This window comes from Alligator sinensis, unplaced genomic scaffold (genome assembly GCF_000455745.1).
Source record: "Alligator sinensis unplaced genomic scaffold, ASM45574v1 scaffold465_1, whole genome shotgun sequence".
Taxonomy (NCBI): domain Eukaryota; kingdom Metazoa; phylum Chordata; order Crocodylia; family Alligatoridae; genus Alligator; species Alligator sinensis.
In genome coordinates, this window is record NW_005841979.1 from 1,781,232 (window position 1) to 1,799,355 (window position 18,124).

Here is an 18,124-nt window from a genome sequence, read left to right on the forward strand (position 1 = left end):
AGAAGCTGCTAGAGAATAGGTTCAGGTTAGAGATTAGGAGGCACTATTTCACTGTCAGGGTAGCTAGGATCTGGAACCAACTTCCTAGGGAAGTGGTCCTCACTCCTACCTTGGGTAAATTCAAAAAAAGGTTGGATGAACACCTATCTAGGGTCATGTGATCCCAGCGTGTGCTCCAACCAGTGGCGGGGGGGTAGCCTAGATGATCTATTCAGGTCCCTTCTGACCCCTAACTACTATGAAACTATGTCTAATCTCGTACATGAGAGACTAGTAGTTCTATCAGCTAATCCATAAACTACTTGTTCTGCTGAATCATACCATTTAGAAAAAAAGGTCTACCTTTTCAACCTTTTTATACTCAGGGCAGCCCTCATAGAGTCATGCCCCACAACTGGAAAACAAGAGCTCTTAGCTTTCACTTATTTTTTGACTATGAAAAATAAAACAATTCTTCTGCTGCAAATAACCCAGAAGGACCATAATACATAACTATGTTTTTTACACTGGATTCCTATTTGAAATCTCTAGGTTTATTCTGTGAATCATATGTAGGTGTTTGAAACCTAATAATGCTATATTGCATGTCACTCGGTTTCACCCTTTAAAGGATCTCATGGCACCATGATTGAGAATCACTGTTCTATCCTGATTTTAAAACTTTAAGTGACAGTAAATCTGCCATGTTCATCGGTAAATTGATCTGGGGGTTAATTAAATTCATAAGAATTTATACATTATTTCTAATTTCAGTTTCTAATCTTTACCCTTTGTCTCCTAGATTTAAATGTCCTCTACCATCAGAAATGTATCCTTACTTGGGATAAGGCAAAACAAGTCTTTACCTTCCCTTTTGATAAACTACACCCATTGTCTGTTTTCCAAGCCATTCTTAGAGTTCTGTTTTTGAAAACTTTCCAGTTGATCAACATGGTTTTTTAGGTGTTGACACCAGAATTGAACATGCACTTCCAGCAGTGGCCTCCTTTAATGCCATATATAGTGATACCAAGTTCCATAGCATAATCCTCTACTCACATATCCAAGGATTATGTTAGCTCACTTAACTACAGCACTGCATTGAGAGTGTATATGCAACTGCTTATCCACTTCAACCCTGAACACTTATTCAGAATCAGAACACAAGCATGACCTACCATCTTCGTTAAATTTAGACTCCCTCAGTTGGACTGCAGCAAACCTGTATTTTAACCCCAGAAAACTACCTCCAAGATTGAAATTACATACACGTGTAGAAAATATTAGTTAAAGTCGTAAAGAAATCCAGAATAACTAAAACTAAATCTCCTCTATCTACTTATTAGAAGACTCACTATAGGGCTAGGCTCTTGTTTTATCCCTTTTTATGAAAAAGTAAAAATTACAGGTAGGGAAACGCTCACATATGGCCATCTAGTGATCTTGACAAAACTCACAGGGGGCATATCTATGCAAAATGCCCACTGTGCAGTTGTTACTGCACCGTCATTTAGTACTTCCATAAACAAGTACTAAGTGATTGCACAGTAACTAGGATTACTGTGCAGTAGCGTCCCGGCACAGTTACCTAGTGACACTTACTGCACAGTAGCTCGTTACTACTGCACAGTAGTATTTTGTCACGGTTTGTGCCCAGTGATGTTACTGCACAGTAGTAACAAGCTACTGCACAGTAAGTGTCTCGTCTAGATGCACCCAGGAAGTAGCAAGTAGTGAGACCCAACTGCAAAGGAGGAAAGAAACATCTAACTAAAGGCAATAACAAGTCTCTGCAGGTGAACCAAAAATGAAAAAGAAGTACTATAATTCTGTAATTTTATTTGTTTGCCTGGTTTATATTGAAGGAAATTGGTAAAAGCAAAGACTGCATGAGCTGAGGTGAGAATGTTAGTTCTCTAGAGCTTTGGGAAGGATTTGTAATATCAAGTGACAACATTGCAAATGTCACTGTAAAAAGGATTTTCAGTAGGGGTGTGCGAAGCAGGCCCTATTCAATTTGGATTCAGATTCAGCCCGAATCAGGGACAGTGATTTGATTCATTGATTTGGATCACTGTCCCTGATTTGGCTGAATCCGCATCTGAAGATTTGATGCTGATTCAGAGAATCAGAGATTTGGACATAGACACAGCTTTAAAAGTTTTTTCTATATACCTTGAGGTAGCAGGTGTGGCTTTCAATGGCTGCAATGCTGGGGTGCATGGAGTGTCCCAAAGAAGTGCAGGGGGGCCTTCACGTGCTTGACGGCGAACCTGGAAGTGGACCGGAAGTACTTCTGGTATACTTCCAGGTCTGCTGGGGTGTGTGTGGGGCCCACCCCCCCTGCACCCCTCCAGCTCAGCAATTGGCCACAGGGTAACCCCGGGTGCCCCCCAGACCCAGGGAACACCAGTCACCAAGCCAGGTGGGTGTGGGGGGGCCCCCCGAATGCTTCCCGGCAGCCCCGGAAGTGAACCAGAAGTGCTTCTGGTCCACCTCCAGGTCTGCTGCTGAGCATGCTGGGGAGCTCCACGTGCTTCTGTGGGACACTCCATGAGCCCCGGCATCTCAGCATTCACAAGCCCCAGATACCTAGAGGTATGCAGAAAAAACATTTAAAGGTGTCTCTACGTCCAAATCTCTAAAACTTTCCAAATCTCTCCGAATAGATTCAGAGAGTTCCAATTCAATTCAGAGAAATTAAAGGGTCCTCTGATTTGATTCACATTCAGAGATTTGGCCATCGAATTGGGCTGAATCTCTGCTGAATCGAATCAGGGACTGAAGCTTTGCATAGCCCTAATTTTCAGTTTAAAACTTTGAGGAATCATTTGAATGTTCACTGAGGCCTCCAGGAGGGATCTAATCAGATGCCGTGCACTCCTACTATGTGTTTGATCTGATCCATTTAGAGACAGAAAACTGGAGGTCTTCCAACATTTTTTTAACATCCCCATGAAGACAGGCTAAAAGAATCCCACTTTCTCTACTCTTTGGACCATAATAAAAAGACATTAAAACCCAACTCACATACCAACTATGAAGCTACTTTTTGGTTGTTATTGGTTTCTTCCTGCAGTTTGTGTATGCTAAATAATGAGCAGTTGTTTCACTGTGAAATGTGAACATTTGGCATTCAATATGAAATACTACAGAGGGCCAGATAACTGTGCTCCAATCACCTGCATGCTCAATCAACCACACATTGCTTCTTCACTGCAATCTTTTTGCTTCTCTTAAATTTCTAAAGAAAGTTCTTACTCTTTTTGATGAGGAAATTATTGTTATGTATAAGAGTTTGAAAGACTATCTTTCTAAATTCTCTTACGTGTTAACAGAGCATTTTAAAATGTGATTTCTGGCTATAGAGGTGGTATCTTAAAGTCACTTTCAAAATGGACAACAGCCAAAGACAACACTAAAAAAGGGATTCTTTTGTTTCTGGTTAATTAGGAATTGCTGCTGGCACAATGACTAATGGTGGACAGAAGTTATATTTTGAGTGCTTACTCACTTGGATAGAATATCCTTTCTATATCTGCACTCTCAAGATCATATTTGCTTTTAGAAAACTTCATATGGGAAGATTACATGCTCATGACATGGCATAAATGGAAAATATTTCTTCATAAGATTAGAACATAAGAACAATGGTTACTACAGCTTTTGAGAAAGAAAAAGAAGATAAGATTTTGGGATCCGTAAATCACATAGAACGCAGGCCTTTACTGAATGAGCCTTAGAACATTTTCTGTTCTGAACTTTGTTTCTTTTACAAATGCAGAGTAAAAGAGGATGACATTCTGTCATTTTTCTAAATGAGCATAAATACCAGGAATAAAATACTGAGAGAATGTTATCATGATGGTACTCCTAAAAATGGAAACATTAAATCGTAGATCTCATAAATTTGCCAGGATGGATAACAGAAAGAAGGGAAGAGGGAAAATTACTGGAGTTCAAAAAGCTGCATTTTTTGTATGACATTCAGAAAGTTTCTATGGAGAGAGACATCTGAGAGAACTTTTGTCCTTCTTAATTTTCTCTGAGCCTAGCAAATACATTTACATTAGTGCTGTGGTTTGAATAGAGGGAAAGTCTCTCTTCAACTCAGAATTCCAAAGTTGGAAAAATACTTCTTGGATTCAGAGGAACAAATGACTGGGTTGAACCTCTTATTGGGTAAGAAGCTCATCTGTATGCCTCATGCTGATAAAAACCTCTGCAGAGAATGCAAATTAGTGAGTTTGGATAAACCCTGAAGGGTTTTCTCTGATGGATTCTCCAAATACCCAAACACCATTGAAAAAACATACAGGATATTACTATGACAAAAAAATTAGTTAGATACCTTACATTTTTGGTCCATATTTTGAAAGAAATATAAATTAACTTCAAACAAGATTGTGTAAATGATTACATTTTATTTTTCTGCAGATTCCAACTATTTGAATGATTTGTTGAAATAGAAAGAATGGGAGAATGGGCTAGACCACTCCACTCCACTGCTGAGGAAAGTTAGTGGAAAATATAATAAGGCAGTGCACTTGACTAGACCACATAAATGCACTTTGAAAAAAGGTGTACAGAATGTAGACTCAGCACTTGAAATGTTATGTTTGCTTTTAAAGGATGGCTGACAACTTCTGGTTACTGAAAATTCATTTAATTTGAAATTCCCTGTTCATTGGAGGAAATCAGCAAGTCTAAAATAGCTTTCTCAATGCAAGTCAGAGTAAACTGATCAGCAGGGATCAGGGTTTTCCACTTCCCAAGGAAAAATCAGAAAAAACGTGGATTCTCCCCTTTACCTGAGAAAAACAGTGTTTTCTCATTTTAACAAAGAAACACACAGTTTTTGCAAAGAGCTCTCTGCAGAGTTTCATCCTGCAAGAGGCTGGGGGGAGCGGGAGGAGCATGGTCTGGCAGGAGAGCACCATGGGCATGTGGATGCATGTAGCCCCCAGGCAGCCTGGAGAGCAGCTACTGCAGGTAGGATGTGGGGGTGGGGGGTATTAAGGCCCTCATAGGAAGGGAAGGAGAGAGGGAGGGAAGCCAGGCAGGGCATGGGGCTTAGGGCCTGGGGCTGGAATGCATGGCTGCAGGACCCCAGAGCAGGATGGGGCTGCTGGCAGCTCATCGGGGTGGGTGGAGGGGGAGCGGGGCCAACTCCCCACAGCTGCACTCACTCCTGGGGGAAGGGGCTATGGGGGACCTGTGACTCCCAAATTTGTGTGTGGGGTGGGGTGGGAGTGGATGTGAGCTGCTGTAGGCTCAGGCTCCCCACCCTGCTGCCCTCCCCCAGGACCTCCACAGCCCAGTGGGTGAGACCCAGCATGTCAGGACAGAGCAGGGCTTGATGGGGAGGCTCGTTGCCACTGTGAGCTCTACACCACCATGACGATGTGCACCCTGCCCACTCAACAGCAGCAGGGGGCGGTGCCCCTCATGGCTGCAGAGAGGTTAGGGGGCACATCACCATGGCAGCGCAAAGCTCGCAGCACCAACAAGCTTCCCTGACCAGTCCCATTATGCCCTGCCATGCTTGGTCCCTCCCGAAGCCCTGGGGGAGGGCAGCAAGGCAGGGAGCCTGAGCCCACAACAGGCAGCCTGCCCCCACCCAGCACACAGATCTGGGGGACACGTGCCCCCCTGTGCCCCGGGAGTGCATGCAACAGTGAGAAGCCATCCCCCCTGCCCAAGCCTGCAGCAGACAGCCTGCACCCCACCCCATGGGCTCCACTCTGGCCATGATGCCTATGGTGGGGAGAGGGAGAGGGAGCTGGGCTCTGCACTCTGCTATGCTGCAACAGCCCCTGCCTCCTGCACTAGCAGAACCAGGGGGCCATGGGGCGGATGTAGGTTGACAGGCACCAACAGGGCAGGGGGGCTGTGGCTTGGGAGTGTGGGGCCTGGACGTGTGTTCTTTGACCTAAGGGGGAGCTCTGATTTTCCATGATACAAAACCCAAAACTCAAACATCAACATTAATAGAAATTTAGAATTTATTTTATTATAGTGATCAAGGCACTGGTTGGCTTCCAAATTGCTTTAAAATTGTAAGTATGTCAATAAAACATTGTGTTCAATTGCATATAGAGACAGAGGGAGGGCGAGAGAGAGAGAGGGGTTTCATTTTAAGCATGGATTTTGGGGGTTTTAATAGAGAACCTGCAATTTCTTTATCAGAGAAAACCTGGATCCCTGCTAATCAGGTTGTGGAGTTGGAGTCCAGAAGAGGTAGTATGAAGTAAAAAGAGGGTGGAAAAAACAGTCTACCTCCATTGTGGTGAAATGTACAGATCTTATCCTTGCATTAAATACAAAGACTAATGAATGCTGATGTGTCAATCTTCAGAGAATCCAATTCGAGACCACAAAGCACCCACAGTACTTTTAAAATTCAGAAATAAAAGTATGAAGGGTTAATTCTGTGTGTGATTTCTGCTAAGTGCACGTGGCTGGCAGCTCTCAGTTACCTCAGAAAGCATTTCTAGCAGCAGTGTATTACAGAAGCAGGAGTGTGCCCTGGGCCATGCCACCTGTGTCTACAGTCATGGAAAGGAGTCCCTCTATGATAATTTCTGACTGTTTTGTGGTGTAAAAAACACAAAATAGCCAGAGTGGGCATATGCATCAGTCTTACTATATCTAACTTATGCCTTATGCGAAACAAAAACAATTCCCAGTAAAAAGAAATATTGGAAATGTTGCCCTGTGGTACTTTTATTGAAAATAATGTAGAAAGCTGACTTAGAAATATGAAACAAACTGAAGAGGGAAAGTGGGGAGCTACAAGGGAGAAGAGCTCTATATTGTGCTGTGATATAAGGAAGGAAAGGAAAACAGATCTCACTGTGATCATCACATGAGGTAAAGGCAACAGCTGAATGATGGCACAAAACCAAAGATAAGGCAAACTGACGTTCTAAAGGGAGAGAGCAAGACCTGGTATTCATGACTACAGATATGAGCCCCGTGGACCTTTATCCTCTCAAAATTATGTGTCATAGTTTTTCCATCTGAAAAATGGGGATAAAAGTGCCTAAGCATGGCAAGCTTCATTGAGAACTACAGACTTAAAGTGCTATGAAAAGCTAACTAAGACAACAGTTTGGCCTACTGGAGTGGCTTCAAACCACAACTTTGACCACTGATCTTGGGAACAATCACTTGACTTCTTTGTGCCTTGGTTTCCATAACAACTGTCTTGCCCATGTATAAGGTAAGTGCTTTAGGGCAGGGACACCTCTCTTAATAATTCTCTGCATACTGATTAACACAGTGGGAGTTGATCTCAGCTAGGACTGTGAGCTGTTGCTGTAATACAAATGCTGTCCATTACTATGGATGTTATGAAAAGTTAGCAAGCCAGAAATAGAGAAAATTAGAAGCATCCTGTCTGCTCTTATGGCTCTCTTTTCAAAAGGTCAAAAATCTCAGTGATTAAAATTTTACTTAACGTTTCAATAACTCTTCTTTCCCAAGTTTTTAGGAAAAAAATAGCTTTCACTAGAAACAGTTATATAAATGCAACTTCTTCTTTGATAATCTCCAACTTCCATTTAGAAGCCTTGTTTCAGCAGTTTGTTAGCATGCAACCTCACCAAAAGTGTCTCACTCCCAAAACTCTGCCAGCAGTGAGCATTTGCAGCTTATTCACACAATGTTTTTGTCTGAATAAACAGCTAAAAATCCTCTGCCTGCATCTATTGAGCCGTACAAAGACAACATGGTTTAATACCAAACCATTTCATTGGATAAATAGAGATGTTATTGTAATTCAGATTGTATACCTGCCACTTTTGAACATTCTCTTATTAAGCCTCCAGTTTACTAAACCAGTAAAGACTGTAAAAGAAATGTAATAATCCTTCATCTAAATCACAGTCACATAAGACTAGTTCCCTGACAGTATTATAATGATTTTAGCTGCCTGCCAGTGATAGCTCAGAAAGCTATATGCCTAAAGTTCTATTTCTGAAGATCTTGGAGTCAGTGCATCTAAATTGGACTTCACAGTGGGCAATCCAAAGGCTACTTATATTAAAAATAAGTTGGCAAGCTTCATTCATCAAACCAGTTGTTCAGACACAAAGACTCCATTTAAAATTTGTTCTGGGGCTTTCCTGCCTTTAAAAAAAGAAGTTAAATGAAATTATCTGGATGATCAGAAGAATAGCAGATCTGTTAAAGCAGTTCATTATATACTATATTTGAGTCATGAAGTTTAGTTGCAGAGTTACTGTGAGATCCTAAACTAGCTTCTGCCAAAGTGAACTGACAAACACCAAACATAGTTAAAAAGTACCAGGAAGACTACAGCAATTTTGTTAGTTTTTATTAAGCACAATATTAGACAGTTAATTGAAAGATTACCATTAAACATCATCTCAGTAAAAGGCAGAGGTGCCAACATTTACTAAAAATATATTTTATTCTTACCATTTGAGACTGGCTCCTGGGGCAGCCATTGATATCTTCAACCTTTTCATTTGCTAAGGAAAAACAATGAAGTGAAAAAACAGGAATAAATAATGAGAGAAGAAAAATTAGAAAAAGTATAGTAAAGATAAAGCAATGAAATGCCCTGGGTTTGTTGACACACAGCTCCTTTTTAAGTACAGCACAGCCGTACAGTAACACCACTCTTGTTGGCAACAGTTGTTTCCACATGCCAAATCATGCAAAACGGGAAGTGCGAAGGAGGTTGCTGCTAATTCTTCAGCCCCTACGAATAACTGCTGACATGAAATCTTCCACAATTGTCTTTGCAGGGTCAGGATACAGTTTCAAGGCATCCCAGAAAGTATGAACCACTCCAGCTAGCAATATGCACACATGGGAGACATATGGTTTAATGGAGCATTCATTTGTGACAATTCAAAGTGTGTTAGATATAGTTCTGGTCATTTAAAATATGGTTAAACAGCCACTTCCAAACATCTTCATATAAGCATATTTTTTAATTAAGACAAGGATGAACCACATAAATATTAGAGACACATGGACCAAGTCAAAGTGTATTATTCAGGATTCATCATCTTATTAAATACATTCAACTTGAATTATGTACCCCTGTCTCCCCACACCCCTACCCCCGATGCAAGGAGAAAAGCTCATGCTGCTTCTTTTTAAGCATAGGTCTTACCAATGATCTGGATGATTTCTGCAAGCAGAACTCCATCTGCAATGTCCTGTTGCAAATCCTTGATCAGCCGCTTGTGCCCAGATTTTGCTAGGTAGTGGTTAGCCCAGTCAGTGTAAATCTGCAGAGCAGAGGGGGAGGATAGGAAGGAGAGGGCAGAGAGAAAGAAGACAATAAAAATTCTTGAGACAAATGTTGGCTTACACATGAGAACTATTCTGGATCACATTCCACTTTTAGAAGTCAGCACCAAAGGAAACTGTTTTAACATTTTTATTTTTTCAAGAAAAACAGTCAACCCTCTCCCCCCTGCCATTTTCTGTTTAATTTTAACTTGAAATGATTCAGTTTATATCCTCAAGATTCAGACTCACTACTGTGACCAAGCAAAAATTCCCTTTATGACTATCAAGGAAACCCCTGCCATAAATCAGTCCCTTCTACCACAACTCCACCTCCCTCCATATCTACCTCTCTCTCTCTCTAAACATTCACACACACGTGTGTGCACACATGTACACATGCACGGTTCACCCTCTCCCACAACTCACACACCATAAACTTTATAAAACTGGAAGAGTTTAAAAGGAAATCATAACACCAGTTTGTGCGCGCACTTTGGTAGGAACTTACTGGGTTTGTCATTCATGTTACTGTAAGCAGCAATCTTTTTACTTCACTTCCTGTAATAATCATAATTTCCCACTGTGCTGAGACAGTTCATTTGCTCTGTCACCTATGGCTAAGCCTGCTAACTGTGCAAATACGAGACTGAAAGCAACAAATGTACAGTAGTCATGCTATTGAAATTAGAGCACATATTCTAGGAGTATGTTGTGTTTGTTCTCCAGGAAAATGGGTCGGAGACTGTGGGCTTGGATCAACTCATGTTATTCAGCAGGAGATACCACTTGATAGCACAAAAAGGCATTTGTCAACCAAAGGTTAAAATGCATCCAGAAAAAATAAAGAATCAAGATTAAAAAGCATGCAGATATACAGGAAGGGGATGTGCAGAATACACACAGTGACCAGATTCACTTAAGCTTTTGAGAGGCAGAAATTACGGCAAAGACCACCATGTTCCAGGACACACTAAGCTTCTTGGGAGGTTTGACTACAATTTGAGGTTGCACAGATGTTTTGTGCAAAGTTCCCCCAAAACCCCTTCCCAGCCAGCCATGCCCATTTTGGGGTTCTTTTGGCTGCTTTTACTTTTCAATGTTGGCATAAGGATTGGTGCAGCCATTCTAACTGCTGCAATATCCTCTACTGGCAGAAGTTATATCAGGGATGTTGTTGCAATTCTGGCCTGAACTGAATAAAATAATATTCTATACAAACATTTTATTTCCTTTTCTCCCTTTTTAAGCATATCACTACTAGAAGAAAACATAAGAAAGAATATGTCACATTTGCACATCTTCCACCCAATAATCTCTGTTCGCTTTTCAAGCCTGCATTTATTTAACCTCACAGAACCCTCAAGAGACAGGTAAGCAACAGGATCCCCATTTTGCTGGTGAAAGAGAGGCACAACATGGTTAACTACTAATTCATGTCAAACACGAAATCTGTGGCACAGTTTGGAACAGACTCCAGGTGTGATTCCCAGTCCTGTTCCTAACCACAAGACCAACATCCTTTCTCCATCATGGCAAATTATGGTGCCTCAGCATTTCCACTTCAAACACTCATGAAAGTCTACTTTCAGTGGACACTCTGTGAGCTCCTGAACACTTTTAGGCACATTTGTTTCCCTACTTGGTAATGGAATATGTCGCAGATTATAATTTACAATTTGCTTGATGCAGTGTCTTTATTATCAAGTATCTGAGGATATGTTCAAAATTGTCACAGTTATTTTGACTACTATAAAATGTGAAAATTCTAAACATGAAATTCAGGAAATGGAACTGAACCCTTCCATTCAAAATATTAGGTGGAATCCTAGATTCCCGCTCTCCCTCTCCTTGCAGGGTAGCAGAGTGATTAAGACATCTTGATAGGGCTTCAGGCCTCAGTTGGCCCATCTGGAAATGGGTACCTTGGTCATTCAGCCTGTGTGGGGTCGTCAAAGGCAGATGAATATGATGTTAGCTACATTATTCCTTTGTCTGTAACTGGCTATGGAAAGTGGATATGGGATGCTGAAATTCTGGTGGGTTGCTGCGCTGACATGAACCTTTGAGCTTTTATTAACCAAGAAAACTTCTTCTGACAACACACTGCATTTATAAACTCTGATTTCATCCACTATTGTGTTACCCATTCAAAATAATTTGGGAGACAGAGAAATGAAAATAGTTCCATTACTATGTTGTTAAACTCTCTTCAATATTTCTAAAGTGTTTTTAACATACATGGCATATACAGAATGATTAAATGGTGATGAAGAATGCTCTAAAGAGTAAATTAGCACTTACTTGGAACATCCTGAATTCAGGATGATAAAACCTTATACTACACCCACACTGTTATGGTGTCTGGACTACTAGGATTTCAACTTTATTTATTTCTTTAAACTAATCTCTCAAACTATTACTATACTATCATCTGAACTATTTCCTCTATTCCAATGAAACTGACCCCCTGGAACATACATAATTTAATATTCAGTAAGGTTACATTGTGAAAGTGTTATATTACAAATATAAATACTTTATTGTGCATTTCCTTTTTTTGTACTTCACACCCACAGACCATCCACTCTACCAGTCCTAATTTTGTCTACAATTCAAACTATCCTTCTCTCAAAACAACCAGTGAAGCTGTCATGCTGTCATCCTGACAGCTGTTTTTTCAGGCATCTCAAACTCAAAAAACACACTCTACCCACCAAATTAAACACCATTTTCTTTTTGTGATATTTTTAACATATTTCCAACAAAAAATAACAAAACCACCAGTATTTAAAAATACTGGTCATATACATTAGTGTTTTTTCAAGTTAAGGCTTCAACAGAGGTCCACAAAGACTTCCCTTATGATCTACACTGTTGGGTTTGAAAGCCAAAAAAGGGGATTAGAGCATTTGAAGGAGACACAGTCCAGTAGAAGATCCTTTGCTTACAAACAGTCTAAAATTATAAGATTGAAGAGTCACTGACATAAGCAATATACCAAACCAATAAACATTGGAGATGGAATGCACAATTTCATTTCCTCTTTTTCTGTAGGGACCTGCAGCTTTCTTCTTTTCCTCCCCCTGGTATTAGAATGCAATTCTCATTCACCTCATTCTTTTAGGGATCCAACTGCTCAAAGTCAGACACAAAAAATGAGAAGCATGTATGACAGATGTATGAAACTATAAGAATGTGTTTGTGGTGATGTATTCTACTCTTTTTAGTCTAAGCTCCATGAAGAAAAGGTCAAGTGAAATAAAGAAGTTAGTCTTTATAGGTTATGACTATCAGACAATTATCAGCCCTTTAGATATTTGATCTTAAAATAATTTCTTGAAGAGCGCACATAAACACACAAACCAACCGTCTTGTGCAGTCAGAGCATTCAGAGGCAGTAGAAGATGGACAGACAAGAGAATAAAAGTCAACAATTTTGTAGATCAATTATGCTAGAGGCAAGGACTTCTTAGAGTGATATCTTTTATTGGACCAACAATGTAGTTGCAGTACACAAACTTTTGGAAGCAAGGCATTGTCTAAGTTTATTGCAGCTACATTGTTGGTCCAATAAAAGATATCACCCTAAAAAGCCCTTGTCTCTTCCATAATTTCTGGGCCATCACAACTACATCTTCACTCTCATGCTACTATAAGTCTGTTAGCTTTGATCAGAACTCCAGGGTTGGGTGCTGAGAACCCCCCAGGGGCAGCTGAGTGTGCTTAATGTTTTAAAGGAAATGACACTTGTTTTTGTCGTCTTGTGTTATTTGTTCAACTGTATTTGCTCAATATGTTTCCTAAAATATTATTCTCTTCCATGTGTTAAACTGGGTTATACACTGCTTTAAGCACAGTGCAGTTCCAAAAAAACTAACAGGGGTTAGTCATTGCTATGCCTCTTCCCAGAGCCAACAATCACTTTGCTAATGTTTCACTCACTTTGCTAATGCTTCCTTATAACTGCTTGTTGGAATGAACTTACTCATTTCCTTTAACAGTCTCCTCTCTTACCACACTGTTCTTTGAACAAACTAACAGTGCACTATTCATCTGCTGGATCAGGCTCTAACTGTTAACAAGGCATACAGGGAGTCTATGTTATCTGTGCCATAGTGGATGAGTCTCAACAATATGATAACAAAAAGAACAAATTCTGTATGTGTGTGTTCCTAACTTTGTCCCAGAGTCTCTGATGATTTAACTACTTGCAATGTGAAACAGAATTCAACATGGCAATTCGAACTAGGGCACAGCCTTCTCATGTTAAAATGATTTCCCCTTGCATTCTTTAACTGCTTGTCATATTATCCTTTAAGAGTAGAGGAAATTAAACAATCACCAATACCCAAATATAGTTATGAATTTCATCTTGGTACTTCACACATTGCTATAAGGAACAGAATAGATGCACTTGGCTGAATGTGTACTGATACAACCTGCTTTATAATATCTCAGTTCTAAGACAAGAACAGAGAAACTCCAATTTGTTGCTCCATAACTTTCTTAGGAGATGCTTTAACTAAGATTCTGAATTATTTACTCAGAGAACAGGAGGTCCTACAACATACCACTCTAAAATTAATCTGGATTGAAGGAACTTCAACATATCCTACGGGGCTGTAAGTGAAAACCGGGAGAAACGTCAAATAGATTTCCCATCTACTGTTAGCCAAAATGCGGTAGTAATAGTACATCACACCCTCTGTGTGATTTTATCTCCATATGCTTTATAAAAAAAAATTTAGATTTAGCATCCCTGTGGATTTCTTTTTAGAAGTAGGGAAACTGAAGAACAGAGGGGAATTTTTCTGTTTTGGGATTTTATAGTGGCGTTTTTTTTCTACCTTGGTTAGATGACGTGCTTTGCTGCTATTTCATTTTTGGTTTTTTTCAGGTTATTTTTTTTAAGACAGAACGCAGCTGGGGCTCTGGCTGAACTATTCTGATTCCTTATTCTGTTCTTTAATCATTTGTCAGTAGTCGCATATCAGGCAGTTTTATGAACAGACCTAGTTAAAAACAAAAAATCAGATCTTACGTTTGAGAATCTAGCTGCAATACTCTGTTTTTCACAGAACAGAAGCTTTCCAATTTTGAAGAGATCTCCCCCATGTCACTATTGAGAAGCATACTCTGCTGTGACTCATTTATGTCAATGTTGCTTATAGCTATGAAAATAGCTAACTGAATTATGTCTGGACCTTACAACAATTGTCAACTCTATTCAAGATCAGATGAGGTACACTGGGCCTTTACTGGGAGGGCTATTGCCCTGATACATAACTCACTGTAACCACCAGCCACTCTTCCTTTGATGTATCATGTAGGATGCTCTATGAACAGAAACTGTATCTTGGGTAATTAATACAAAGCAGCAATAGTCTCATTGTTTACCCTTCTCCCCCTTTTCCATTCTCTGCAGGATTGAAGACAGTAACTAGGTTTCCAGCTGAAATCCTCACAGATCAAATATGCCACAATCTTGACCCACACAGCATATATCTATGATAGGCGTGAACAGTACTGTTCAGTTTTTGTGAATTCCAAATGCTTGGATTGTCTGTTCAAGCAGTCAACAATCATGCCAACAGCACCTCCATATTGCGACCATGACTGAGACTACTAAATTATTTATTACTTCACGTGATCCAGGAAAGAACTTATGATAAAAAGAGACTTACAGAACCAAATCCTGTGTTCTGCGTGAGCTATACTTAGAAATGAAACAGTGGAGAGGATATAGGCAACTTCATACTACCTAAGTGCCTTGGCATATTCTGATACTACCCCATGCCTTCTCTATGCTCAATGTAATTTTAAACACTCACAAGGCTGCTCTAGCATGTTTGGTTATCATACCTGGATGAGTCTACTGCAGTAGCCATGAATAATTGCATTGCAGTATGGTTCTGGTCATGTCCTCTTCATGAAAGTTTTGCCCAAACTAAGATTACTGAACATTCATCAGTAAGATTAGATCCTATACTAGAGACTTCCTGTGATCACCCTTCTGAGGTATGCTGGACCACAAGAGAATGAGACCATCAGTCTCCAAGGATATGGATTTGAAGCAGCGATGCAAAGGTGAAAAGCTCTGATCTAATGAATCTATAAATCACAGAATCTTCTGAAACCCACAGCTGAAGCAGAACGAGCCCATCAAACTATTAACTTAACTATTAATAGTTCCATCTTTTCACTTTGGCTGGTCATTAACGTTCTTGCATGGAACTCTAACATTTTTATTTGCTTTACTTTTTAAGAAGACTTTAGAGAGGAAAAAATGGAATAGCAAGTTTAATTAGACTGAACATAGGCAGTGAGATTGGCTGGGCACAGAATAAAAAAAGGCTCCTACTGTGCTAAAGATCAATATTGTAAATGCTGTAAATCAAATGCATCCCAGGTGTATGGCAGCATCCACTCTCTTTCAGGCAGGAACAGCTGCTTGCGGTAGAGATGTTATTTTTAAGTATTAATGTTGCTTCTGTCTCTCTACCCAGCTTGCTGTATGATAAAGAAAACAGAAAGCTCTTTGGGACATTATGTGAATCCCATGAGAGGAAATATGTACACAATTTGAAGCATAATTTGAAACTAGAGTGATTACAATTATAAGCAAGACAGAAGCCAATGCTTTTCATTTAACAAAACAATCCGTAAATGTTAACCCATATTAAATCCCAACTGAGCAAATGAGAACAATTACTTGTTAATGAAAAGAAACTATTTTAAGTGACAAATACAAAATAGATAAAACATCCAAATCTCTACAATTTGTTTTTTTAACTAGGAATATATATGAATGGCCCTTAACATCATTCAGTAATTCTCAGTTTAAATTAAATTTAATTTAATTTAAATAATTAGTGATAGAAAATAGGTAGAAGCAATGCCAGAGCTAAGGAAATACATAGAAATTATCCTCTACACAGGACTTGCCAACAATCTCTAGATCATATACCCAACCCTTTTCAAGCATGGTACATTTCTAGGAAGCGGTTTCAGTTTATGGACCAATGATCCCAACAACCTGAGTAGTGTCTTATCACTGCCTCATTCTTAAGGTTTCCTATTAAATCCTGTTTGCTTTTGAGTGCAAGTGCTCACAGCCAATAATCATTATTTGTATAAAAACTTCAAACTTTAGCCAGATGAACTTCAAGTCAGATGAAAAGCATGACACTGGCCACGCATTTGTAGGATTCTGTTTCTTGAAAAAAAAAAATCACCACCTCACAACAGAACAACACCCTCCCCCCTCACCTATAACTTAAGCTGTTTATTCTTTGAAGAGACATGGGCTGATTTGCTTTACAAGTTTGATCGCTGCACTGAATTAATTGTCTGAATGCAGTAAGGATTTCAAGTCCCATGCAGTAACTATACAGTGCCACAGGAAGGAGCTAGATCTTCATACTGCAGAGGCAACCCAATCATGCAGATAGCTATTTCTAACAGACCTGTACTACCGCATATAGTAATTACTGCAAAGACAGTAATGGCACCACAATTATTCATATAGGCCTTAAGCCTTCAGAGGCAACAGGCAGCAACAGTCATTGCCACAGAGAGAGATGGAAAAGTATGCTGTGTTCATTGTATATTATAAAATAAATTAAACACCAATTAACTTTCACAAGGACACTTTATAAGCAAGAGGGAGTGTGACACAGTAAAATAAAACTAGAAACAAAGGAAGGATAGGATAGATTTCTTTTTTTTTCCTCAAGGGCAGTGGAATGAGAAGAAAATACTCGGGCAGAAAAGAAAATTTAACACTTCCAAGACACAGGAAGGATCTGATCTGAGAAGCAGCACCAGTGCCAGTCCAGAGGAACAGGTGTGTAGCAGGAGGCACAGAGTCCTTTGTGTAGGTTTCCCAATGTGGCAGCTGTAAGGCTTCTCTACCAGAGACACTACTTAACTCTTCTGGCATAGCGCAGCAGTAGCTTCTTCCTGCCCTGCTCTCCTAGTGTCTCCTGGGCAGCAGCCAAAGTGACTGGAACAGAGCACCTGCTCTCTTATCACCATGTCTACGCACAGGCAACCAGAGGCAATGCACAGCCTGCAGGACCATTTCTTCATATATTTTAATCTCCAACAGCGAGGCAAGGGTGTAAAGTACTAGAGAAGACACACACTTTATAAATAAAACTAGTGATTACCCCCTGAGGGATAAATGAAATAACTGACTTGGTCATTACTGCATCATTCTAAGTTTGGATTACCCTCCTGTTTCAGTCTCTTTGAAACATCTGTGTCTTGTAACTGCTGGGATAAGTTCCATATCTTGTCTTCTAGTCTCTTTCATTAATAAACTCATAATGGGCAGTTTAGATTCAAGCAAATAGTAAAAAAGAACAATACTTACATAGGCTTTCCTTTGGGTTACAAAAATTGCTGACAAATTAAATATAAGTGGAAAGAAATAAACTACAAACTCAGACATAACTAGAAACTGTAAAGTTGTCAAATGAAAAACACTTTCCCTTCCTCAATCTCTGTACCATTCAGAAACAACAAGCCACCCCACGTCAAAAAGGCCATCACTGACAGAGACTGCATAGAAGCAACATCAGTGCCCTACAGCACCAAGCCTACAGATTTTACAGTGAAACTTCTCATAAGTTTTCCATCACAGCCCATTTTAAGGATTTAAAACTTGAATATAGATATTCTTTCCATGCTGAAACTTGGCATTAAATAACTTGGCCCATGGATTAAAATAACCCCTTTCCCCAACATTTTTTTGGGAAAGATTGGGGAAATGGAAGAGCAAGTTTCTGATTTATAAGGATGCAAAGAAATAATAATAATAAATATAAGCCATACTTTTGGTTTTTGTTATGGAGAGGTTGTATCTTTC

The 18,124-nt window shown here is 39.8% G+C and overlaps 1 protein-coding gene across 2 annotated transcripts in view; it reads right to left on the reverse strand.

The window, feature by feature from the left end:
• Window positions 1–18,124, reverse strand: part of NAV3 (neuron navigator 3) — a 398,015-nt gene that overhangs the window by 264,700 nt on the left and 115,191 nt on the right. For both annotated transcript variants that reach the window (XM_006021115.3, XM_014518732.2), the window contains exons 2-3: window positions 9,131–9,248; window positions 8,425–8,477 (exon numbers count right to left, since the gene is read on the reverse strand). In XM_006021115.3, the coding sequence (XP_006021177.1) occupies window positions 8,425–8,477; window positions 9,131–9,248 (171 nt within the window). The remainder of the gene's footprint in view (window positions 1–8,424; window positions 8,478–9,130; window positions 9,249–18,124) is intronic.